Raw genomic sequence first — 19,115 nt, forward strand, 5'->3', positions numbered from 1 at the left:
AGTGAATGTGAATTTGCTAGGGGGGTCCGGGGGCATGCCCCCCCGGAAAATTTGTTGGCCCAAAGAAGCAAAATGGTGCCATCTGGTGCCATTTGAACTTAGAAATGGTCATAGAATCAGCTTTTCAATTTATTTTTTTATTTTTTTGCTGTAGGGGGGGTGCACCTGCACCCTGTGCACCCCCCCCCCCCCCCCTCGTCCGCCCCCTGGATACATACTGAAGTAGAGTAAAAAACAAACATATTCAGCACTTACCAGACAACGAGACAGGAGTCATAGAAGCCATGCCAGCCACACCAGATGATGACTGGGCAATAACCACAGATGTAGGCACTCGGAACCCACTACTGACAACCATGGGTGTTGAATTTGCATCCAGCACCACTTTTATTGGCTGTTGACCAAGCTCAACGTGCCCGTTGTTTCCCCCGGCAACACCCATGCTCTCTGGAAGGCTTGTCACCACTGACAAGGGAATTTGTGATGCAACATGCTGCTGGGCAAGCTGTTGCTGCAGTTGCTGCTGTGGCACTTGTTGGCTCGGCTGTTGCTGGCTAAGAACAAGCGTCTGACCGTTTCCTTGTTGTATCAAGAAGTTTGGATGCTGCATTGCTGAGGAGACCGCCTGTTGCTGTTGCAGCGTAAACTGAAAACTTTGACCCGAACTCTGCTGACCTTCACCTTGAGGTTTTTGACTGCCTGTTTGCTGCTGGAGTAGTTGCAAAACCTGTTGAGCACTGTTCTGAGAATTCAACAACTTTGCCAAAGCCTCAGGATTTCCACCAGCAGCTTGACCTGGCGTGGCCTGGGGGCTGTTGGTAGAGGTCTGTTCCTGGCCAACAGCCATGGGTAGGATGGCTTGGATCTGCTGCAGCACAGATGACAGCAGTGAGAGGGCAGAGTTGGTCTGACTTGAATCCTGCAGTGATGCCGTTGGCGATTTGACAGAGCTGATGTTGTTTGGAGCTGGAAATGATCCAGGCATACTTGAGCCTTGGGCTGGACTGGCTATAACATGGCCAAACGGTGCTTGAGTGTGGCCGGTAGTGGAACAGACAATATTACTGATGGTTGTGTGACCCAGTAGATTATGTATTCCTTGTTGATGTCCTGTGTTGTTTCCAGCTTGCTGTAATTGGACATGTCCTATTCCAAATTGCTGATCCGCTGCAGAGGCCTGCACGCCTGCTGCTAGCTGCAAAGATGAACTTCCAGCCTGCACGCCTGCTGCTAGCTGCAAAGATGAACTTCCAGCTTGGAAAATTTGTGTTTGTGAACCCGTCACTGGGGCATGAGAGCTTGCATTCTGCACTAGACCGATGTCCTGAGTCTGACTAGTATAAGCAGTCTGTTGCACTGACTGTTGCTGCAAAGGCTGCTGGTACTGTTGGAACAGTTCCAGACCACTATTGGGAGTGTGACCAAATGTTGAACTTGAAGCAGCCCTGCTAGGAAACTGGTTAAAACTCGCCGCTCTACTCTCAGTTTGCTTGTACTGGTTTGTCGCTGACCCATAGGTGGCCGACTGATCAGCTGCTACAGCAGGAGTAGAAGTTGTCGCTGAAAAGGAAGTATTGGTTGTTTGGCAAGAAGAATACACACTTTGTCCAACAAAAACTGTTGGATTGGGATTGTGATAACCTTCATCAAATTTGCTGTTAGCAGCAAAAGCAATATTCTGCCCTTGTGGAGAAATAAGGTCACTGATAGAAGATGATAGTGAAGGTACAGGAAGGGCACTTGCAGTCTGAAAAGTGCTAGATTGTGATTGAAAGGAAAGGGCCTGGTCCAGGTAACCACTGCCTGATACACTTGTCTGACCCATCTGGGCTGGGGACTCCTGAACAACACCTACTGGCTGTGGTGTTGCTTGAGACCCACTCGCAAAAACCACAGCTGTGGACCTAGTTCCTAATAGGTACGGAGACTGCTGCGTGTCCATAGGCTGGTCCCTCTGAGTCGGAGCCTGGGTGGCTAAGTTCTGCTGATACTGTCCCACTGTTCCACTACTTTCCATGGCTTGGTTCTGTTGGTTCACAGACTGAAACTTCTGTAGGAAAGCAGCACCCTCAGCTTCCATGGGTTGAGGAGAGAAACCTTGTGACTGGACGCTTCCTTCACTCTGAGCAGAAGACCCAGAGTAATGAGAGGCCTTCTGTGCAGAAAAGTTTCCTCCTATGTTTTGATCTCCTTGATTAAGTGATGTACCAGGAGATTGAATGTGTGCAGAAAATGCATTCTGTGCTGGATAAGCAGGAGAAGGCTGCTGATAGTTATTGGCTAGGCTGCTAGGGACCGAGTTATCCACACGAGCCTGTCCAGGGCTTGGGACAGGACTCTGAAAAGGTATCTTTTGAGAGAAGCTGGACACCTGGCCAGGTTGGAAACCAGACCCTTGACCAGAGAAGTTTGTTCCGCCACACTGATCCCCCTGAACTTGTGCCTGGGCTGGACGAGAGTAGGTGGGCTGGGGAGAAGGCTGGGGATAGCTCGCTGGACTGGCAGGAACCACTTGTGATGGCTGACCAGGGCTAGCTACTGGACTGGAAAATGACTGTTGTTTAGACTGGAACATGTTCACCTGGGTTTGGTAAGTCCCAGCATTAGTCTGGTCTAGTTGCGCTGTTGGTGGCACAGATTCCTGGTACTGGGCTTGCTGATGATGAACACCCCCACCAACTTCAACTCCGATGGGGCTTGTCACACCAGTGTAAGCAGGCACAGCTGCTTGATGCTGTTGCCCCGTGTGTGGAGCAGCAGAGTAGCACAAAGCTGCGTCATCTGAGCCACTGGCCTGGTAAGTCTGGTCAGCACTGTTTCCGGCAGACTGATTACTTGGATGAAACACAGCCTGTGGTTGTTGATAGCCTGTAACCTGCTTTGTGAAGTCCTGCATGGCTTGTTGCTGGCTAAAATCTGTTTGCTCAGAGGCTGATTTTGATCCAGCACCACTCGGGAACTGTTGCTGGAAACCTGCAGCCTGGCCAACTGCTTGCAGGGAAGGACTGTTTGCACTGCTATTTGCAATGTACTCATTTTGAAATGACTGCTGATGCTGGTAGTCTGTACTTTGATTGTGATACACTCTTGACAGGTTAACTTGCTCTTTACCACTGCTGTTAGGGTAACCACTTTCATGCTGGCTAAACTGCTGTTGCTGCCCTTGTGTGTCACTGCTCTTTTGTGCTTGTGTTGGGTAAGACGCACCTTGTGTCTGATAAGTACTGCCTGCATGGCCACTTATATCACCCTGAGGGGTGGCTGAAGTTTCCATGGAATACTGCTGGGGATAAGTCTGAGACTGGTTTGGAAACCCAGATGATGCAGAACCTGCTTCTGCAAGCTGTCCAGTCTGTGCAGATGCTCCTCCTGAAGGGTACTGTTGCTGAAAACCTGTGTTCTGGTTTTGGAACCCGTCCTGACTCGTCAATTTCATCTGCGGAGATTGGACTGATGGGGACTGTATCTGCTGATAGCCGTGTCCTTGACCCTGATATGGCGATGGAGTTGACTGTTCCATATGTGCAGGGCTCGACACCTGGGCTACCCCGGTGAATCTCGTCTGCTGACCACCAAATCCTGACGATCCCTGGCCCTGGTAGCTGGCTGCTGCTGGGGTGGACTGATGAGTTTCTGCTGTTGTCTGGTACTGCTGACCGGCCTCCTGACCAGTGTACGCTGAGGATGACGCTGGCTGTTCAAACTGCATGGCCTCCCCCTCTCCAATATCATTGTTAATGTAGTGCTCCAGGAACTTGAAGTCATTGTCATCATGATCAGTGTTGTGAAAATCTGAAACACATTTTGGTTGGATTACTTACTTGTGCTGACCCAATATTTTATAAAACTGCTCTCTTACTTGGCTTTCTTCGAACTATCCTTTTTCAACAAAACTGCTTTTTTGAGTTTCTACACTCACCTGCAAAGATGTAAACTTCAGAGATTTTTGAATTTTTGAATTTATAAGGTCTAAAGTCTTGAAAAAGGGGTATTCTAAATGTATAACAATTACAATACAATTGCACTCAATTAAAAATCCCCCTGATCATACATGCAAGTAATGATGTACTATCTACACCTTCCAATTCATAGACAAATTGTGCAGAAACTCAATCATGCAGACCAAAAAATACCAAACAGGCATCTATTTCAATTGAGAACAGAAACCGTAACATGTTTTAGATGTAAATAATGTGTTTCTGTTCTCCAAGTGCAGCTCTGTTAACAGAAATTAATTAAGATTTAAACTAAGTTGGGGAAAAAATGGGTTCGATACCATTTCTGAGCCAAGGCCATATCATGTACAGGTGAACCTGCTTAAATTTTAAAACTTTCTTGAAAAGACTGATGCCAAAAGATTAACAGCATAACTAGAAAGAGAAAAGTTTGACTATTCAAGAACACTGGTGAGTGAATGTTGATAGCAGAGAGAAGAGTGGCAGGTTGGACTCTGAGTTGGATGGGGAAATGACGATGGGTTTTCATTTTGATGAAAATGTCTAAAAGCGTAGAAAGACAAAAATAATGCATTTTTATTTGAACGATATTCCTCAAGAGAGATGGCTTAAATATTGCAAAGCCAGACAAGCGCCAACTGGGAAAACCTTTTCATAGCTGAACACGGCCCAGTTGTCAATCATATCACCACTATTTTGTGTGCATATAAATCTTACAGGCACTTACACCACAGTCATTCATGTTAACTAACACTGTGACCGTGTCATACTTTGTGTGGTTAGTACCAAGTTTGTGATATTTCTGGTGGGCAAGTAACTTTCTTGAGGCGAGTTACATTTTTGGCATTTGGCCACCCCTTAAAACCATGGAAGAGACTGACAGGAAGACTTGTATTCTTGACTTACCCAGTTCACCACCACCTTCAGACTGGTGTGTTTTGTCTGCTGTAGGTGCGACTGCATCTGCCTGATGTAACAGCGTTTCTAATAACTGCTTGTCATGTTCATCCAGTGCTGTCATAGTTCTGAATCTGCAACAGAGAAAAGAGGTAAAAAGTTAGTACATGAAAGATCCTGGGACAGGTGACGTAAACTACAGTTTGTGTAAAATACTGATCCAGGCAGTATATTATATAGGTTTATCTTTTCATGCTGAGCCACACGAGTCAAAACTGATAATCTCCATCTACAGAGTTTCACAAGTCAATTGTGCGAAGGTCAAGTAAAAAAAAGTTAAAATGTTTCAGATTCCCCCCGACGACCCCATTTTTCATCTCGACCCTAAAAAAAAATGACAATACACAAATGTAAAAAAAAAATGACAAAACACAATTTTGCAGACTTTACAAGGTAAGTTACACTTCTTCGACATCCAGGGGACATAGCTCACACAATTTCTGGCCAATAACAAGCAAAATTTTATATTTTTACATTTAGTCAAGTTTTGACTAAATGTTTTAACGTAGAGGGGGGAATCGAGACGAGGGTCGTGGTGTGTGTGTGTGTGTGTGTAGAGCGATTCAGAGTAAACTACTGGACCGATCTTTATGAAATGTTACATGAGAGTTCCTGGGTATGATATCCCCAGACGTTTTTTTCTTTTTTTTTGCTAAATGTCTTTGATGACGTCATATCCGACTTTTTGTAAAAGTTGAGGCGGCACTGTCACACCATCATTTTTCAATAAAATTGATTGAAATTTTGGCCAAGCAATCTTTGACGAAGGCCGGACTTTGGTATTGCATTTCAGCTTGGAGGCTTAAAATATAATTAATGACTTTGGTTATTAAAAATCTGAAAATCTTTTTTTTTTTTTTTTTTTCAAACGATCCAAAATCATGTACATCTTATTCTTCATCATTTTCTGATTCCAAAAACATACAAATATGTTATATTCGGATTTAAAACAAGCTCTGAAAATTTAAAATATAAAAATTATGATTAAAATAAAATGTCCGAATTCGATTTAAAAACAATTTCATCTTATTCCTTGTCGGTTTCTCATTCCAAAAACATATATAAATATATATGTTTGGATTAAAAACACGCTCAGAAAGTTAAAACAAAGATAGGTACAGAAAAGCGTGCTATCCTGCTCAGCGCGACCATTACCGCACTATTCTGGCTTGTCGATTTCACTGCCTTTGCCACGAGCGGTGGACTGACGAAACTACAAGTATGCGGTCTTGGTAAAAAAATGCAGTGCGTTCAGTTTTATTCTGTGAGTTCGACAGCTTGACCAAATGTAGTAATTTTGCCTTACGCGACTTGTTTTAATTCTCTATTATCCTTAAATACCGATTCCTAATGCTGGGAAATTCGGGTCACTTCCTCCCAGTTGAAAGCTAGCAGCAACAAGAGTCGCGCTACCCAGGTGTGCGCATGCTTTGGTGTAATCAGCCACCTGCACTTATGGCAGAATGCGTACCACTGTGGCGACACGTGGGTTGGACATAGATACCACCTCCGAGTCTGCACATAAAGTTGACCAGTGTCCGTACCTGCCGGGATTCGAACCTGTGACCTTAGGATCACAAGTCCAGTGCTCTACCAACTGAGCTACCCGGCCCCCATGCGCCTATTGTAAATAAAAAACAAACTTCCAATTCAATCCAAAAACAAAACAAAATGCAACCGACAGACAGAGCCGAACTTGTTTGGCCTTGTCATTGGAAACAAACATCTTATTTTGATTTATGATTAGGCCAAACATCTTGTAATGGCATTGGCAAAATTTACATTTTCAGAATGCTAATGCTATCACAAATTTTTGTCCTAATAATATGAGGAAACAAAAGTCACAGAGTAAATTTGATTAGATTCACTTTCAGAGTATAGGTGTGCAGCCTCACACATTTTTGCACATTAGCTTTAAATAATGAGAAAGTGCTTTGCATCCTTAGTAAGACATCATGATCATGTTATTAGAGATTGTAATAATTGCTCTCTGAAAATTATTAATTTGGCTTTGATTGAGTCTGAACTACAGTCGACTTTTCAGAGTTTGAAGGGAAGTAGTAATTAAGAACCAACCAGGTACCCCAAAAGAAGACTGCAGTGTATACTTGTTTTATTATTTGGATTTATGTGAATGATATATGATTGTACATGTATGCCTTTTTCATGGGCCCTGCTGATACTTTCAACCCTCGGTTTCAGCTGCCAGAGGCTGATAATGCTCACCACGTCCTAAACTATGATAAGGCAATCTAAAAGTGAAAAAGCACTGAAGTCATATCATACAAGTACCACTTCTATGTGGTTACACATGCATAGCTAGCATTCAAAGAAATGCACTCCTTAGTCACAGTAACATTTCCCCTTCACAAGACACCACCCTTCTTGTGTTAGGGGTCATGTACAGCAATTTGGATCTGTCCAGGATGTTACATACATTGATAAGAGCATCCTTTTAGTTTCTACTTACTCACATGATACCATAAATCAACAGCATACCTGCTTTCTCTGTGGAGTGGTAATGTTTTGCTGAATTAATTTCACAGTCTATGTCACTTATGAAGAATGAAATTAATTTAATTTTAAGCAAAAACACCCCACTCTGTGTAGAAAGCAATGAAACTGTTGAATTTTGGCATGATGTCGAATTGAAGGATGCTCTTGTCACATTGTATGTATGCAAACGCATGTGCAGGTGTACTTGTGATCGCTTACAGAATGTTCCTTTCAGTGATTTTTGTGGAAGTTTGTCTATAACAATGATAACACATTCGGATTAAGTATATATAATATATATAAACAATAGTTGCTATCTCAGTTTTTAACACATTCGGATTAAGTATATAAATAATAGTTGCTATCTCAGTATCTGTGTGCAAACAGATTATTTAATAATTCAGAAATGGCTGGGTGTCACTTCTTACAGTCTTCGTGGCCCTAAATAATCAAGCAGCACCATGCAGAGGTTAATAACGGGAGTGCTGGAGTAAAAATCATCCAGACTGACATGTCCTGCCTGCATGTACCTTCTTCAGAAGTTTAACTAACAAATACCAAAGAATAAACTCTTACCACTCTACATTCTAAGGCGGATTTGATCTGCAACTACTAGTCTAGTCTAATCCCTGATGAAAATGAATGTACGCCTGAATTTTTTTCTGACCTGCAATTGCTGCAAATCGGTCGGCGATGGTGTTGCACAGATGATTACCTTCCATTAAAATGTACGTAACAGCATTTAGTTTGTTTGAGGAGAAAAAGAAACAGCCATCGATGGAAGAATTATGATTCTTTTCAAAACGGGGATGTAAAAACTTCACCCAAATATGGCATTCCATCCCATCAAATGCAGACGACATTATTTTCCATGGAACTATTTTCGTTCGCTGGCCTTGAAATCTTTATGTGACCAATGAGAAAGGGCCTTACAAATGGCATTCATGACGAACACGTCGCCAAGCGGTCAGAAAATTGTAGTCGGCGATCACATCATAACACCGATAAATCGGGTAAGTAAACGCGCGATTAACTCAAAATAGACTATATTTTGTGAAGCTAGCGGGCGCCACACACATACCTACTTACAATGCTACACAACTACATACACACAAAGGCCATCCGCCATCTTGGAAATTTGCTGTCTCTTGCACACATACCTGTTTCACATTTGATTTAGCAATAAAAATGTAACAGCTTTAATCCACTGACATGTAAAGATTGTATCCATTCCACACGTGACCTCCGTTGCTTCAAAAGTATTCGTTTGATGCAGGTAATGACCGAATTTCATTTCATTTCATAGTGCGGAAGGTCATGTTGGAAGCACTGTGTCTGGTGAGTGTCTGACAGGCTTATGAATACATTGGTCGCGAGTTGCTGTTGGGAAAAGGCCTGCCATGTTGATTGGTTGAAGAAGTAAACCAGGTCTCTCTACAACCAATGAAGAGCAGGATCAATGATGTCATGACGGTCCTGAGTCGCGATGCGCGGAACCATTGACATGCCGAGGGGCTTCCCCTAAAAAAAAGTCAGGGTTACGTTTACAAGTTTGATTTGGATTATGTCTACGACCCAGCCAGCGGCTTATCAAGAAATCAACACTTCTTGCATGTTTCATGTTGTGTGTGTGTGTCTACGACGTTTTGGTTTTTGCCTTTTTTTCTTTCTTTTTTTCCAATTTTATACTCCAAGAAGTATTTTTGCCGAGTTTGCAAAGAAACACGCCGACAACAAAGAAAACGAAGAAGAAAGAAAAAGAGACAAATACAGTATTGCAACTACATTCTTGAAAGTGCTCTTTTCGTCTAAACAGACCAATGCCACTAAGGTGTGCCTTTCTTTTCTTCCTTCAGTCTTTCTTTCTCATGCAGTTTTCCTTGACTGCATCAGTGAGGCTTAGCGGCTTATCAGTCGTGTGACCGCGGTAATCGCAGATCCGATCATGGTGCTGGTAATTTGTAGTAACCGTTATGAAATAGGTGGACACCCGGCACAAATCTCAGTAACAGGTCTGTTTAAAAGAGCCGGGAAGTATAGACACAAACAGCCGACGGGGAGTTGCCGCTGAACACAAGTTGACGTACGTCACGTCACATTTTTCTGTCACTTTCTGGTCCAGTACCTGAATACACTCTGTCATGGTTTAGAGAGGGTCCACTATTCCTAAAAGCCACGTGCTCTGTCAGTGTTCAATCAGTGATGGTTGCCATCTCGGATAGCCGTCTTCAAGTTGGCCGGGGGGAAAACTGAAGCCGGATAACACAGCGGTACAGTGACAGTAAGTAGTAAAACTGAAGTAATAACTTACACGGCAGTTTTGCGCCGGGGGAATTAGCCGCATCAGCCGATCAGAAGCTTTCGATGTGTTATCATTACGGATTACTAATAACTGATAAAACTGCGGATTACCGTCCGTCAGCACGGTGGTACCCGGTAGTATTCCGCTGTGGTTTAACTTCGGAAAGATAATTTTCTATATATCACACTATTTGAACTGACGTGTGCAGTATTTTTAACCTCACAGTTGCTCTTCAGAACGGCCGGATCAGCGATCGGCGAGGTGCTGCTCAGTGCTTGAAGTTCATACTCTCTTTACCGGCCGTCGAGTACAACTTGAATCGTTCAGCCTGTTCACTGAGTAGGTCGGCCTGACTCGGTGACTGGGTCACAAATGTACGACAGCACAGGCGAAAGTACAAAGCCGTTTATGGGTCACGACACAACACGCAACTGAGCCGAATACGGACTGACAACATCTGCTGATTCATTATCTTAAACATCTGTACCGGTTGTAAAAGTACATTGAAATCTTTCAAGTCTCCAAAACCGTGGCATGATGAACAACTGAAGGCATGTGGCGGTGTGTCATGCTATAATAAAGCCACATAATTATAATTATTATCTGTATCTTCTGTACCAGTTCCATGTCCCAAATAGACGCTAGTTCTGGGGACAGAAATGTTAAGTACAAGTTAGCATAGCAGCATTGTATCTCCAAGTCAGCGCAGCCTTGGACCTTGGAAAATTGAAGGTGGTATAAAATGCCCCTTTGATCGTGGTGTTAATCAAACATGAACATTCAGAGTCAGTATTTTGCCTTGATTACGTGGTATTTTCCGAGATAATTGTCTAATTGTATCCAGACCACCCCAAACACTCGTACTCACACACACGAACCGTCTCCCAACCACATTGGCTCACAAGAAAGAAGGCAGAATTTTTTTATTAGTGCTTTTGTGAACAAGAAACAATTGACAAGTGGCTCTATCCCATCTCCCCCCTTTCCCCGTCGCGATATAACCTTCGTGGTTGATAACGACGTTAAACACCAAATAAAGAAAGAAAGAAGAAGGCAGCGACTGCGCAGACTATTATTCAGTCAGGGTCGTGCCGAATAGTTACCGTACTCCTGTGTCAAGTTATGTAAGAGACGGACACACTGAGATACTAAAAGCCAAAAGGTCACTTCAGTGTTATCATTGTGGTATTGCGGGGACATGTTCTCGGTCAAGCCCGGGGCTCAGGGTCGGCAAGTGTGACCACCAAACGATTGACAAACTCGTTGTCACAAGGTTCACAATTTTTCTAGATTATCTTATATATAAGTGGTCGTTTTCTATGAAATGTAAGTTATTAATGCTTGTATTTTATTTCTTACGAGGAAACTTTTTTTTATGTAAAATGTTGAATTTTAATGTCCAGTGTAAAGCGCCATGAGACTGCCATTTGGCGGTGAACAGCGGCGCTATAAAAGAATGTTTTATTATTATTATTATTCACATGATTGGTGGAAAATGAACAATAAACGCAAATGTGATGTCAGCCTATCTTTACTTGAGTGGAAATAAAATGACAGCTCAGTTCACTGATACGAATTCACACGCTAATTCTCAGTCATCAGACACGCGGCTTGTATAACGGCGAGAGATGTACATCATAGTGCGACTTATACGTACATGATTATCTTGCAATGACTGTTGCTTATACCCTCCCCCCCCCTCCCCCCCCCCCCCCCCCCCCCCCTTCCTCAGTGACCAGTAGCGGTGATAAGTACCGAAGCAGAGATACCGGAAAGCAGATCAGTGAAGCCAAACAGTCAACGAAATGTGGTTATAGAAGCTGGCCGAGTTCGAGTGCAGTCAAATGTTAATTGCCATATATGTGTGTAGTGGTAGTAGTACAGGTAACTCGAGTCTGGCAATATCGTACTGTGAATTGTATTTTTTTTTCCTGATTGTCTTTTTCTTATTTTGTAATTTTTAAAAAAAATCTTGCCTTGCTGTTTATTTTTGGAGACCACTTGAGTTTATGAGCCTTGTGGAATTAATAATCAGCTTTGGCCTCTCAGAGAAATCAGTGTCGCTATCTTGCGTATTTTTGTTTGTTATGTCATTCCTATGTCGATGGCATGAGCGGTGTGAAAACGGAGCTGCCGGTTCACGCCGTGGATCGTGTAACTCTGCATTTGCGCCACCGCAACTTTTTATCGCTTCACGCCGACGAAGAGGCAAGCTGCGAGGTAGATCTCTCGAATGATAAATTAAATTGTTAGAATGCTAGGCACTCAGCATGTTCTCAAGTGTTGCATTTCACATACTTATATCCTTAGCTATATTTCTGTATATATTTTTTGATCGTGACGATCTGTTTTTCTTCTCGTTTCCCCATGTTTTGGGCATATTTTCAGTTTCTGCGTCAAATGCAACAAAACGGAGATTACTGGTTATTCTTGGACATGTTCACTGATAACTTTAATGTTTTATGAATCTCCACGTGTAGTTTCTCTGTATATAGTTCCATATATACTTTGCAAGAAGCAGATAAAAACAGAGTGTCAACAACTCTCTGTAATTCGCCACCGCATCAATTCAATGTTAGATGTAACTCGCCACCGCATTTTTTGTTATTCGCCACCGCACTACGCAAATTGTTATTTTCAAACGCATCAACATCGTGGAGGCATTTAAACCTTTATTTTTGTCACAAAACTGACAGCAATTGATAGGAGCATTTTAACTTTAGTGCTGCAAGTTTTAAACTCAGGGGCGTGGCGTGATCTTGCCAATGCAAAGGATTTAGAAGCACCATGAGTTGACAAATCAAACTGTTCTTCTTCTTCTTCTTCTTCTTCTTCTTCTTCTTCTTCTTCTTCTTCTTCTTCTTCTTCTTCTTCTTCTTCTTCTTCTTCTTCTTCTTCTTCTTCTTCACAGGTAACCCTTGGACCCCCACCCTATGTGTGATGGAAGAGCCTGTGGTTTCTTAATGTTCGTTGGTGTTTATATGTTTTCCCACATTCTGGGCATAAACACTGCTTTTGCTCTGACTTCTTTTTCTGCGGTGTCGAAGTCACTGGTGGTCGAGTAGTAACTTCTACCACATCACTGACATCAAGGAAGCTGTCAATGGTTTGCCCGGACTGTTCCAAATCCATCTGCAACCAAACCACTCGTATCCCGTCAGAAAAGTTATTGTATAAGCATATGTGATTGAAGAGCGCAGCGATTCTTGCCATTCTAGCAATAAACACTCAGTGGCTGAAATCACTAAGTTTGACAATATGGAACCTACCTCTTCCTGTTTGATTTGCGGTCACTTGAGTCTGAAACTGGGCCTGGAACGCTCCTGTTAAAAACATTGTGGGCCTGGGGCCAAATACCACATAATTCTAAAATTCTTAAGCTTCGTTGGTGTTTATGTGTATGAAATAATTCTAAAATTCAGTCATTCCTATTACCGGCCAGCGACAACACAAAAACTCATCAGTTTGACGCTGGAAGAGAAAAGAACGCCTCTGACAGACGTGACGTTTTTCGGGAAAGAAGAATGACGAAGAATGTGGGAGTGAAACGCCGCCAGGTGCGTCTCAGAAACGTGTTCTACAAAAGCTGAACTATACACTGAACTGAACAACTCCAAATCAATATTTTCAATTGGAAGTGACAGAATCACTGAACTCTTCAACATATTATCCAATTCATTAGACAGTTGCGGTGGCGAATAACACCCAAGACGTGAAATTGCGGTGGCGAATTACACCAAGCATCGGTGGCGTATAACATGAAGTCTAATTGTTTGTGTTTCCTTTTGCCGCGTGCGTCACCCAAAGACAAAATTGTGCAACAGCATTCATCAAGAATACAAAGGACATGTTTAGCTCACAGGATATCATCACGGGAATGCATCAACTAGTGCTGTTTCGTTGAAGTTACGAAGGAAGGGACAAATCGTGCAATTTCAGCTACAATTCCAGCAGAAATCGGACTTCTGAACTGCCGAAACCTGACATTTCGACTAAAAAAGCACGTACCTTAGACCTTGAGTATATACTTCTTTAAAATGTACTAATGAAGAATCTAGATGATGCCTGAAAGTCCTACAAATTTTCATTTTCTGTGAGAGACCTACCTTGCAGCTTGCCTCTTCGTCGGCGTGAAGCGATAAAAAGTTGCGGTGGCGCAAATGCAGAGTTACACGATCCACGGCGTGCGGTTTGCTTTTTTTGAGGGGTTCCCTGACAAACACAGCGCAAAAATTGAGCAAACATCATGTCTCACACAAGCAAAGTAAAGCAAACATCGGCGACAGTCACTTGACGAACGATTTTAAAATTAGGTTGCTGCCCTTGCTTGTTTGTGAGTGTGGGGAGGGGGGTAGGGGAAGGGTCTGTGTGTGTGTGTGTGTGTGTGTGTGTGTGTGTGTGTGTGTGCGTGCGTGCGTGCGTGCGTGTGTGTACGCCTGCGAGCGCGCGTGTCTGATTATTTCAATCACTAAGTTGCTCAGTATATCATTCAGATTAGTAGTTTTCCACCAGGACTGTTGCTGGGGCGTTGAATCGTGCTCGTTGTGATTTTTGGAGAAGATTTTTGTCCGGCTTTATTGTCAAAAGTGTATAGTAGGTTTTATTTTCCATTATTGAGGTCAAATCGTAAGCCGGGATACTTTCCGACCCCGTAAGTTACATAAACTTTTGAACTCAACTTTTGAACTCTGTCATCAGATTATTTCATTCAGTGCCGCAGAGGCCACTTTGCCTGTTATAACTTAAATTGCGTAATTCTTTACTGGCCAGGCTAATTTTAGTATTTAGAGTGAAACTTGTCCATGGCAGGGCTACGAATAAGCATCGTTCTGGGGTGAGAAGGGAAGGTACAATGGCTTTTGTGGTAGGCCTATTCTAGACAGATAGGCTTGACAGCACTGTGTATGCTAACAAGTGCATTTACCAATTTCACGTGTTAATAACTAATTTTCAAGTGTTAATGTCTAATTTTCAGTTTTGGCTCGCTTCCTGACGGCTTACTAGCACCAAAACTAAAAATTAGTAATTTTCACGTGCCTCGTGACTGTGGGGCAATGCGCATGCGCGACTGTTATACCGGCCAGAGCGAAACATCCTTCGATTCGAAACTTTTCTGGTCCATAGTTCTTTAATCCGATGCAAATTAACAATAAGAGCTGAGCGCATGTGTAGATAACCGTGACATACAACTGTCTGTCCGACAACTTGTTGAATAACGAATTCTATCGAAAGATATTTGTGAAAGTGTGTGAGTCTCGACCGAAGAGATCCGTCTGCTAGTGGTCGGACCTTTAGCACATGTCCGGCCGGCCGCCATTTTTACATTTAGTCAAGTTATGACTAAATGTTTTAACATCGAGGGGGGAATCGAGACGAGGGTCGTGGTGTATGTGTGTGTGTGTGTGTGTGTATGTGTTGTGTGTGTGTGTGTGTGCGTGCGTGCGTGTAGAGCGATTCAGACCAAACTACTGGACCGATCTTTATGAAATTTGACATGAAAGTTCCTGGGTATGATATCCCCATACGTTTTTTTCATTTTTTTGACTCACATGCGAAGCAAAAGTGAGTCTATGTACTCACCCGAGTCGTCCGTCCGTCCGTCCGTCCGGACGTCCGTCCGTCCGGACGTCCGTCCGTCCGTCCGGACGTCCGTCCGGAAAACTTTAACGTTGGATATTTCTTGGACACTATTCAGTCTATCAGTACCAAATTTGGCAAGATGGTGTATGATGACAAGGCCCCAAAAAACATACATAGCATCTTGACCTTGCTTCAAGGTCAAGGTCGCAGGGGCCATAAATGTTGCCTAAAAAACAGCTATTTTTTACATTTTTCACATTTTCTCTGAAGTTTTTGAGATTCAATACCTCACCTATATATGATATATAGGGCAAAGTAAGCCCCATCTTTTGATACCAGTTTGGTTTACCTTGCTTCAAGGTCAAGGTCACAGGAGCTCTTCAAAGTTGGATTGTATACATATTTTGAAGTGACCTTGACCCTGAACTATGGAAGATAACTGTTTCAAACTTAAAAATTATGTGGGGCACATGTTATGCTTTCATCATGAGACACATTTGGTCACATATGATCAAGGTCAAGGTCACTTTGACCCTTATGAAATGTGACCAAAATAAGGTAGTGAACCACTAAAAGTGACCATATCTCATGGTAGAAAGAGCCAATAAGCACCATTGTACTTCCTATGTCTTGAATTAACAGCTTTGTGTTGCATGACCTTGGATGACCTTGACCTTGGGTCAAGGTCACATGTATTTTGGTAGGAAAAATGTGTAAAGCATGTGAGTCGTATGGGCTTTGCCCTTCTTGTTGATAAATGTCTTTGATGACGTCATATCCGGCTTTTCGTGAAAGTTGAGGCGGCACTGTCACGCCCTCATTTTTCAACCAAATTGGTTGAAATTTTGGTCAAGTAATGTTCGACGAAGCCCGGACTTCGGTATTGCATTTCAGCGTGGTGGCTTAAAAATTAATTAATGACTTTGGTCATTAAAAATCTGAAAATTGTAAAAAAAAAAATTTTTTATAAAACGATCCAAATTTACGTTCATCTTATTCTCCATCATTTTCTGATTCCAAAAACATATAAATATGTTATATTTGGATTAACAACAAGCTCTGAAAATTAAATATATAAAAATTATTATCAAAATTAAATTTTCGAAATCAATTTAAAAACACTTTCATCTTATTCCTTGTCGGTTCCTGATTCCAAAAACATATAGATATGATATGTTTGGATTAAAAACACGCTCAGAAAGTTAAAACGAAGAGAGGTACAGAAAAGCATGCTATCGTTCTCAGCGCAACTACTACCCCGCTCTTCTTGTCAATTTCACTGCCTTTGCCGTGAGCGGTGGACTGACGATGCTACGAGTATACGGTCTTGCTGCGTTGCATTGCGTTCAGTTTCATTCTGTGAGTTCGACAGCTACTTGACTAAATGTTGTATTTTCGCCTTACGCGACTTGTTTCTCTCTCGGTTCGAACATTTTCGGATCGATCCTTTACTAATACACTACAAAGCAATTTTATGAGTGTGGTGGTGGAAACACAATCATATGCGGTACGGTTGTCTGCCCGACAACTTGTCGAATAAGGAATTATATTGAAAGATATCTGTTCCTCCGAAAACGGCGTATGGCTGCCAACAAATGGCGGGGTAAAAAACGGTCATGCACGTAAAAATTCCACTCGTGCAAAAAAACCACGAGTGTACGTGGGAGTTTCATCCCACGAACGCAGAAGAAGAAGAAGAAAGATATCTGTGAAAGTGTGACACCACAGCCGATCAAAAGTCCGTCTGCTACCGGATCAGCTTCGATTCAAAACTGTTTTCGGGGTCGATTATTCTTTTCTAAGATACCCAAAACAACGTTAGGGAAAGCGCTATTGCAGAAAACTGTGACATGCATCTGTCCGTCGGATAACTTGCTCGATAAGGCCTTCTATTAAAAGATATTTTAGAAATAGTGTGAGAGTTATGTTTGCCGGACGTTGAAGCCTCTCGGACGTTGAAGTCCGACTACTGTGACCGAAAACGAGGCAAACATGAAAATTAGTAATTAACACTAATTTTCACGTGAAAATGGTAACCCTAGGTTTTGGCACTAGTAAGCCGTCATACCCTCTCTCTCTCCCCTCTCTCTCAGTCTCTATCTCTCGGTCTCTATCTCTCGGTCTCTGTCGTCTCGCTCTCGCTCGCTCTCTCTCTCTCTCTCTCTCTCTCTCTCTCTCTCTCTCTCTCTCTCTCTCTCTCTCATTTGCTTGTTTGTTTGTCTGTTCATTTGCCTGTAGGTTCATGTACATATATTAACAGCAGAACTGAAGTGTAACCATTGTGTCATAGATTTAGTAAGGACAGGTTGTAGGAATAGGCTTGTGCCTATTGGGAATCAACGTCACGTTCAGAAATACTTGTAACCTGTAGAGGACATGACGTCTTTCTATGCTAAAGTGGGCTTGTGCCTATGATTCTCTCTCTCTCTCTCTCTCTCTCTCTCTCTCTCTCTCTCTCTCTCTCTCTCTCTCTCTCTCTCTCTTTCTCTCTCTCTCCACACACACACACACACACACACACACACACACACACACACACACACACACACACACACACACAAATCCATGTATTGACGATGCATTTGATTTCCGTATTGAAAATCGACTGCGCACGGTCACTGACTGCTGGCTTGTAGTTGTATACTCGTACTCCGAAATGGCCGACGCACTTCAGAGTGCGCCTAGCATGCTCATACCAAATCGATAATTTGAACTCGCCTTGCATCCTCACGGGTTTTTTCTTACATGTTGTCAAGTCTAACTTAAATAACGTTTCCCATTCAGCTTTGAATCTAAACTAACATTTGACCGAGGTGACACTCTGGTGCTTGCCATGCAATCGTGTGTGTTTTTGGCTGGACCGTATTTATCGGTAGACAACCTACAAAGCCTAAACGCATGCTCTTGCAAATTACCATCTGTTTTTAAACAAGAAAGCGACGAAAAAGATGGCGAAGAAGAAAAAAAGGAGAGGATAACGAAGAGGAAGAAGAAGAAAAACGAGAACTAAAAGAAGACCCCCCCCCCCCAAAAAAAAAAAAAATCCCAAAAAATCCCCCCCCCCCCCCCCCCAAATCAGTTTTTGTGCAGTTCCCGGTGTTAAAAGTTCAAGTTATGGAACGGTAACCGTGCGGATGGATTCCATGCTACATCATGCACGAGTTTCACGTGCACGCTGGTACCAGCCCTACATTCGCATGCATGCAGCCACAGCGTTACATGTGCATCACCACCCTCACCAAGGTCACACTGACGAGGTAGCACTGGTGATGTTTCGTGCAGCTTCGCACAAACGAAAGCATCGGCAAACATTTCAATGTGTGATCGAATTATACCAAATGACACTTGCATCGCGTGGAGACGAGTTGACGACAAACACGCTGTCAGTACTAGTCGTATTGCTGACTGAATAACGCATGACAGGTTCACTCAACTTTCTGCTACAGTTGCAAAGTAAACACGATGTCATACAATGGAAGCTAATTACTTGCTCCATCCACTGAGATCGCGCGCACTCACTCACTCACACACACACACACACACACACACACACACACACACTAACAGACGCATCCGTGCACACGCGCCGTAAACAATATAAACAAATGCTACGCCGTCCGTAAAAAAAAAAAAATTAAATCGCAGACTCGGGGCTGAGAAAACCTGTCAGGGATTCGCCCGGATCAATTTAAAGTCTTTCGATTCAACTTCAAAGAAATAATTTTCACAATACACACGGTAGTAGGTGAGGCGACACAGTACACTAACAAAAAACCTAACACTTTACGCACTGCCGTACGTGTAAGTGACTCGAGGTTGACACG

General features: G+C 42.8%; 2 protein-coding genes across 5 annotated transcripts in view; one reads left to right on the forward strand and one right to left on the reverse strand.

The window, feature by feature from the left end:
- Positions 1 to 19,115, reverse strand: part of LOC138963099 (serine-rich adhesin for platelets-like) — a 72,406-nt gene that overhangs the window by 34,744 nt on the left and 18,547 nt on the right. Inside the window, exons 1-3 of one of the 2 annotated variants that reach the window (XM_070335137.1) lie at positions 8,622 to 8,857; positions 4,863 to 4,987; positions 256 to 3,792 (exon numbers count right to left, since the gene is read on the reverse strand). In XM_070335137.1, the coding sequence (XP_070191238.1) occupies positions 256 to 3,792; positions 4,863 to 4,977 (3,652 nt within the window). In that variant the 5' untranslated portion in view covers positions 4,978 to 4,987; positions 8,622 to 8,857. Of the gene's footprint in view, positions 1 to 255; positions 3,793 to 4,862; positions 4,988 to 8,621; positions 8,858 to 19,115 lie in introns of those variants that run through there. The other variant, XM_070335132.1, reaches the window with a different exon arrangement.
- LOC138963188 (uncharacterized) overlaps positions 8,292 to 19,115 on the forward strand; it is a 75,287-nt gene continuing 64,463 nt past the window's right edge. Inside the window, exon 1 of one of the 3 annotated variants that reach the window (XM_070335247.1) lies at positions 8,292 to 8,422. The gene's annotated coding sequence lies outside the window, so the exon portion shown is untranslated. Of the gene's footprint in view, positions 8,423 to 9,534; positions 9,691 to 19,115 lie in introns of those variants that run through there. The other 2 variants (XM_070335230.1, XM_070335253.1) reach the window with 2 other exon arrangements.

This window comes from Littorina saxatilis, linkage group LG1 (genome assembly GCF_037325665.1).
Source record: "Littorina saxatilis isolate snail1 linkage group LG1, US_GU_Lsax_2.0, whole genome shotgun sequence".
Lineage (NCBI taxonomy): Eukaryota > Metazoa > Mollusca > Gastropoda > Littorinimorpha > Littorinidae > Littorina > Littorina saxatilis.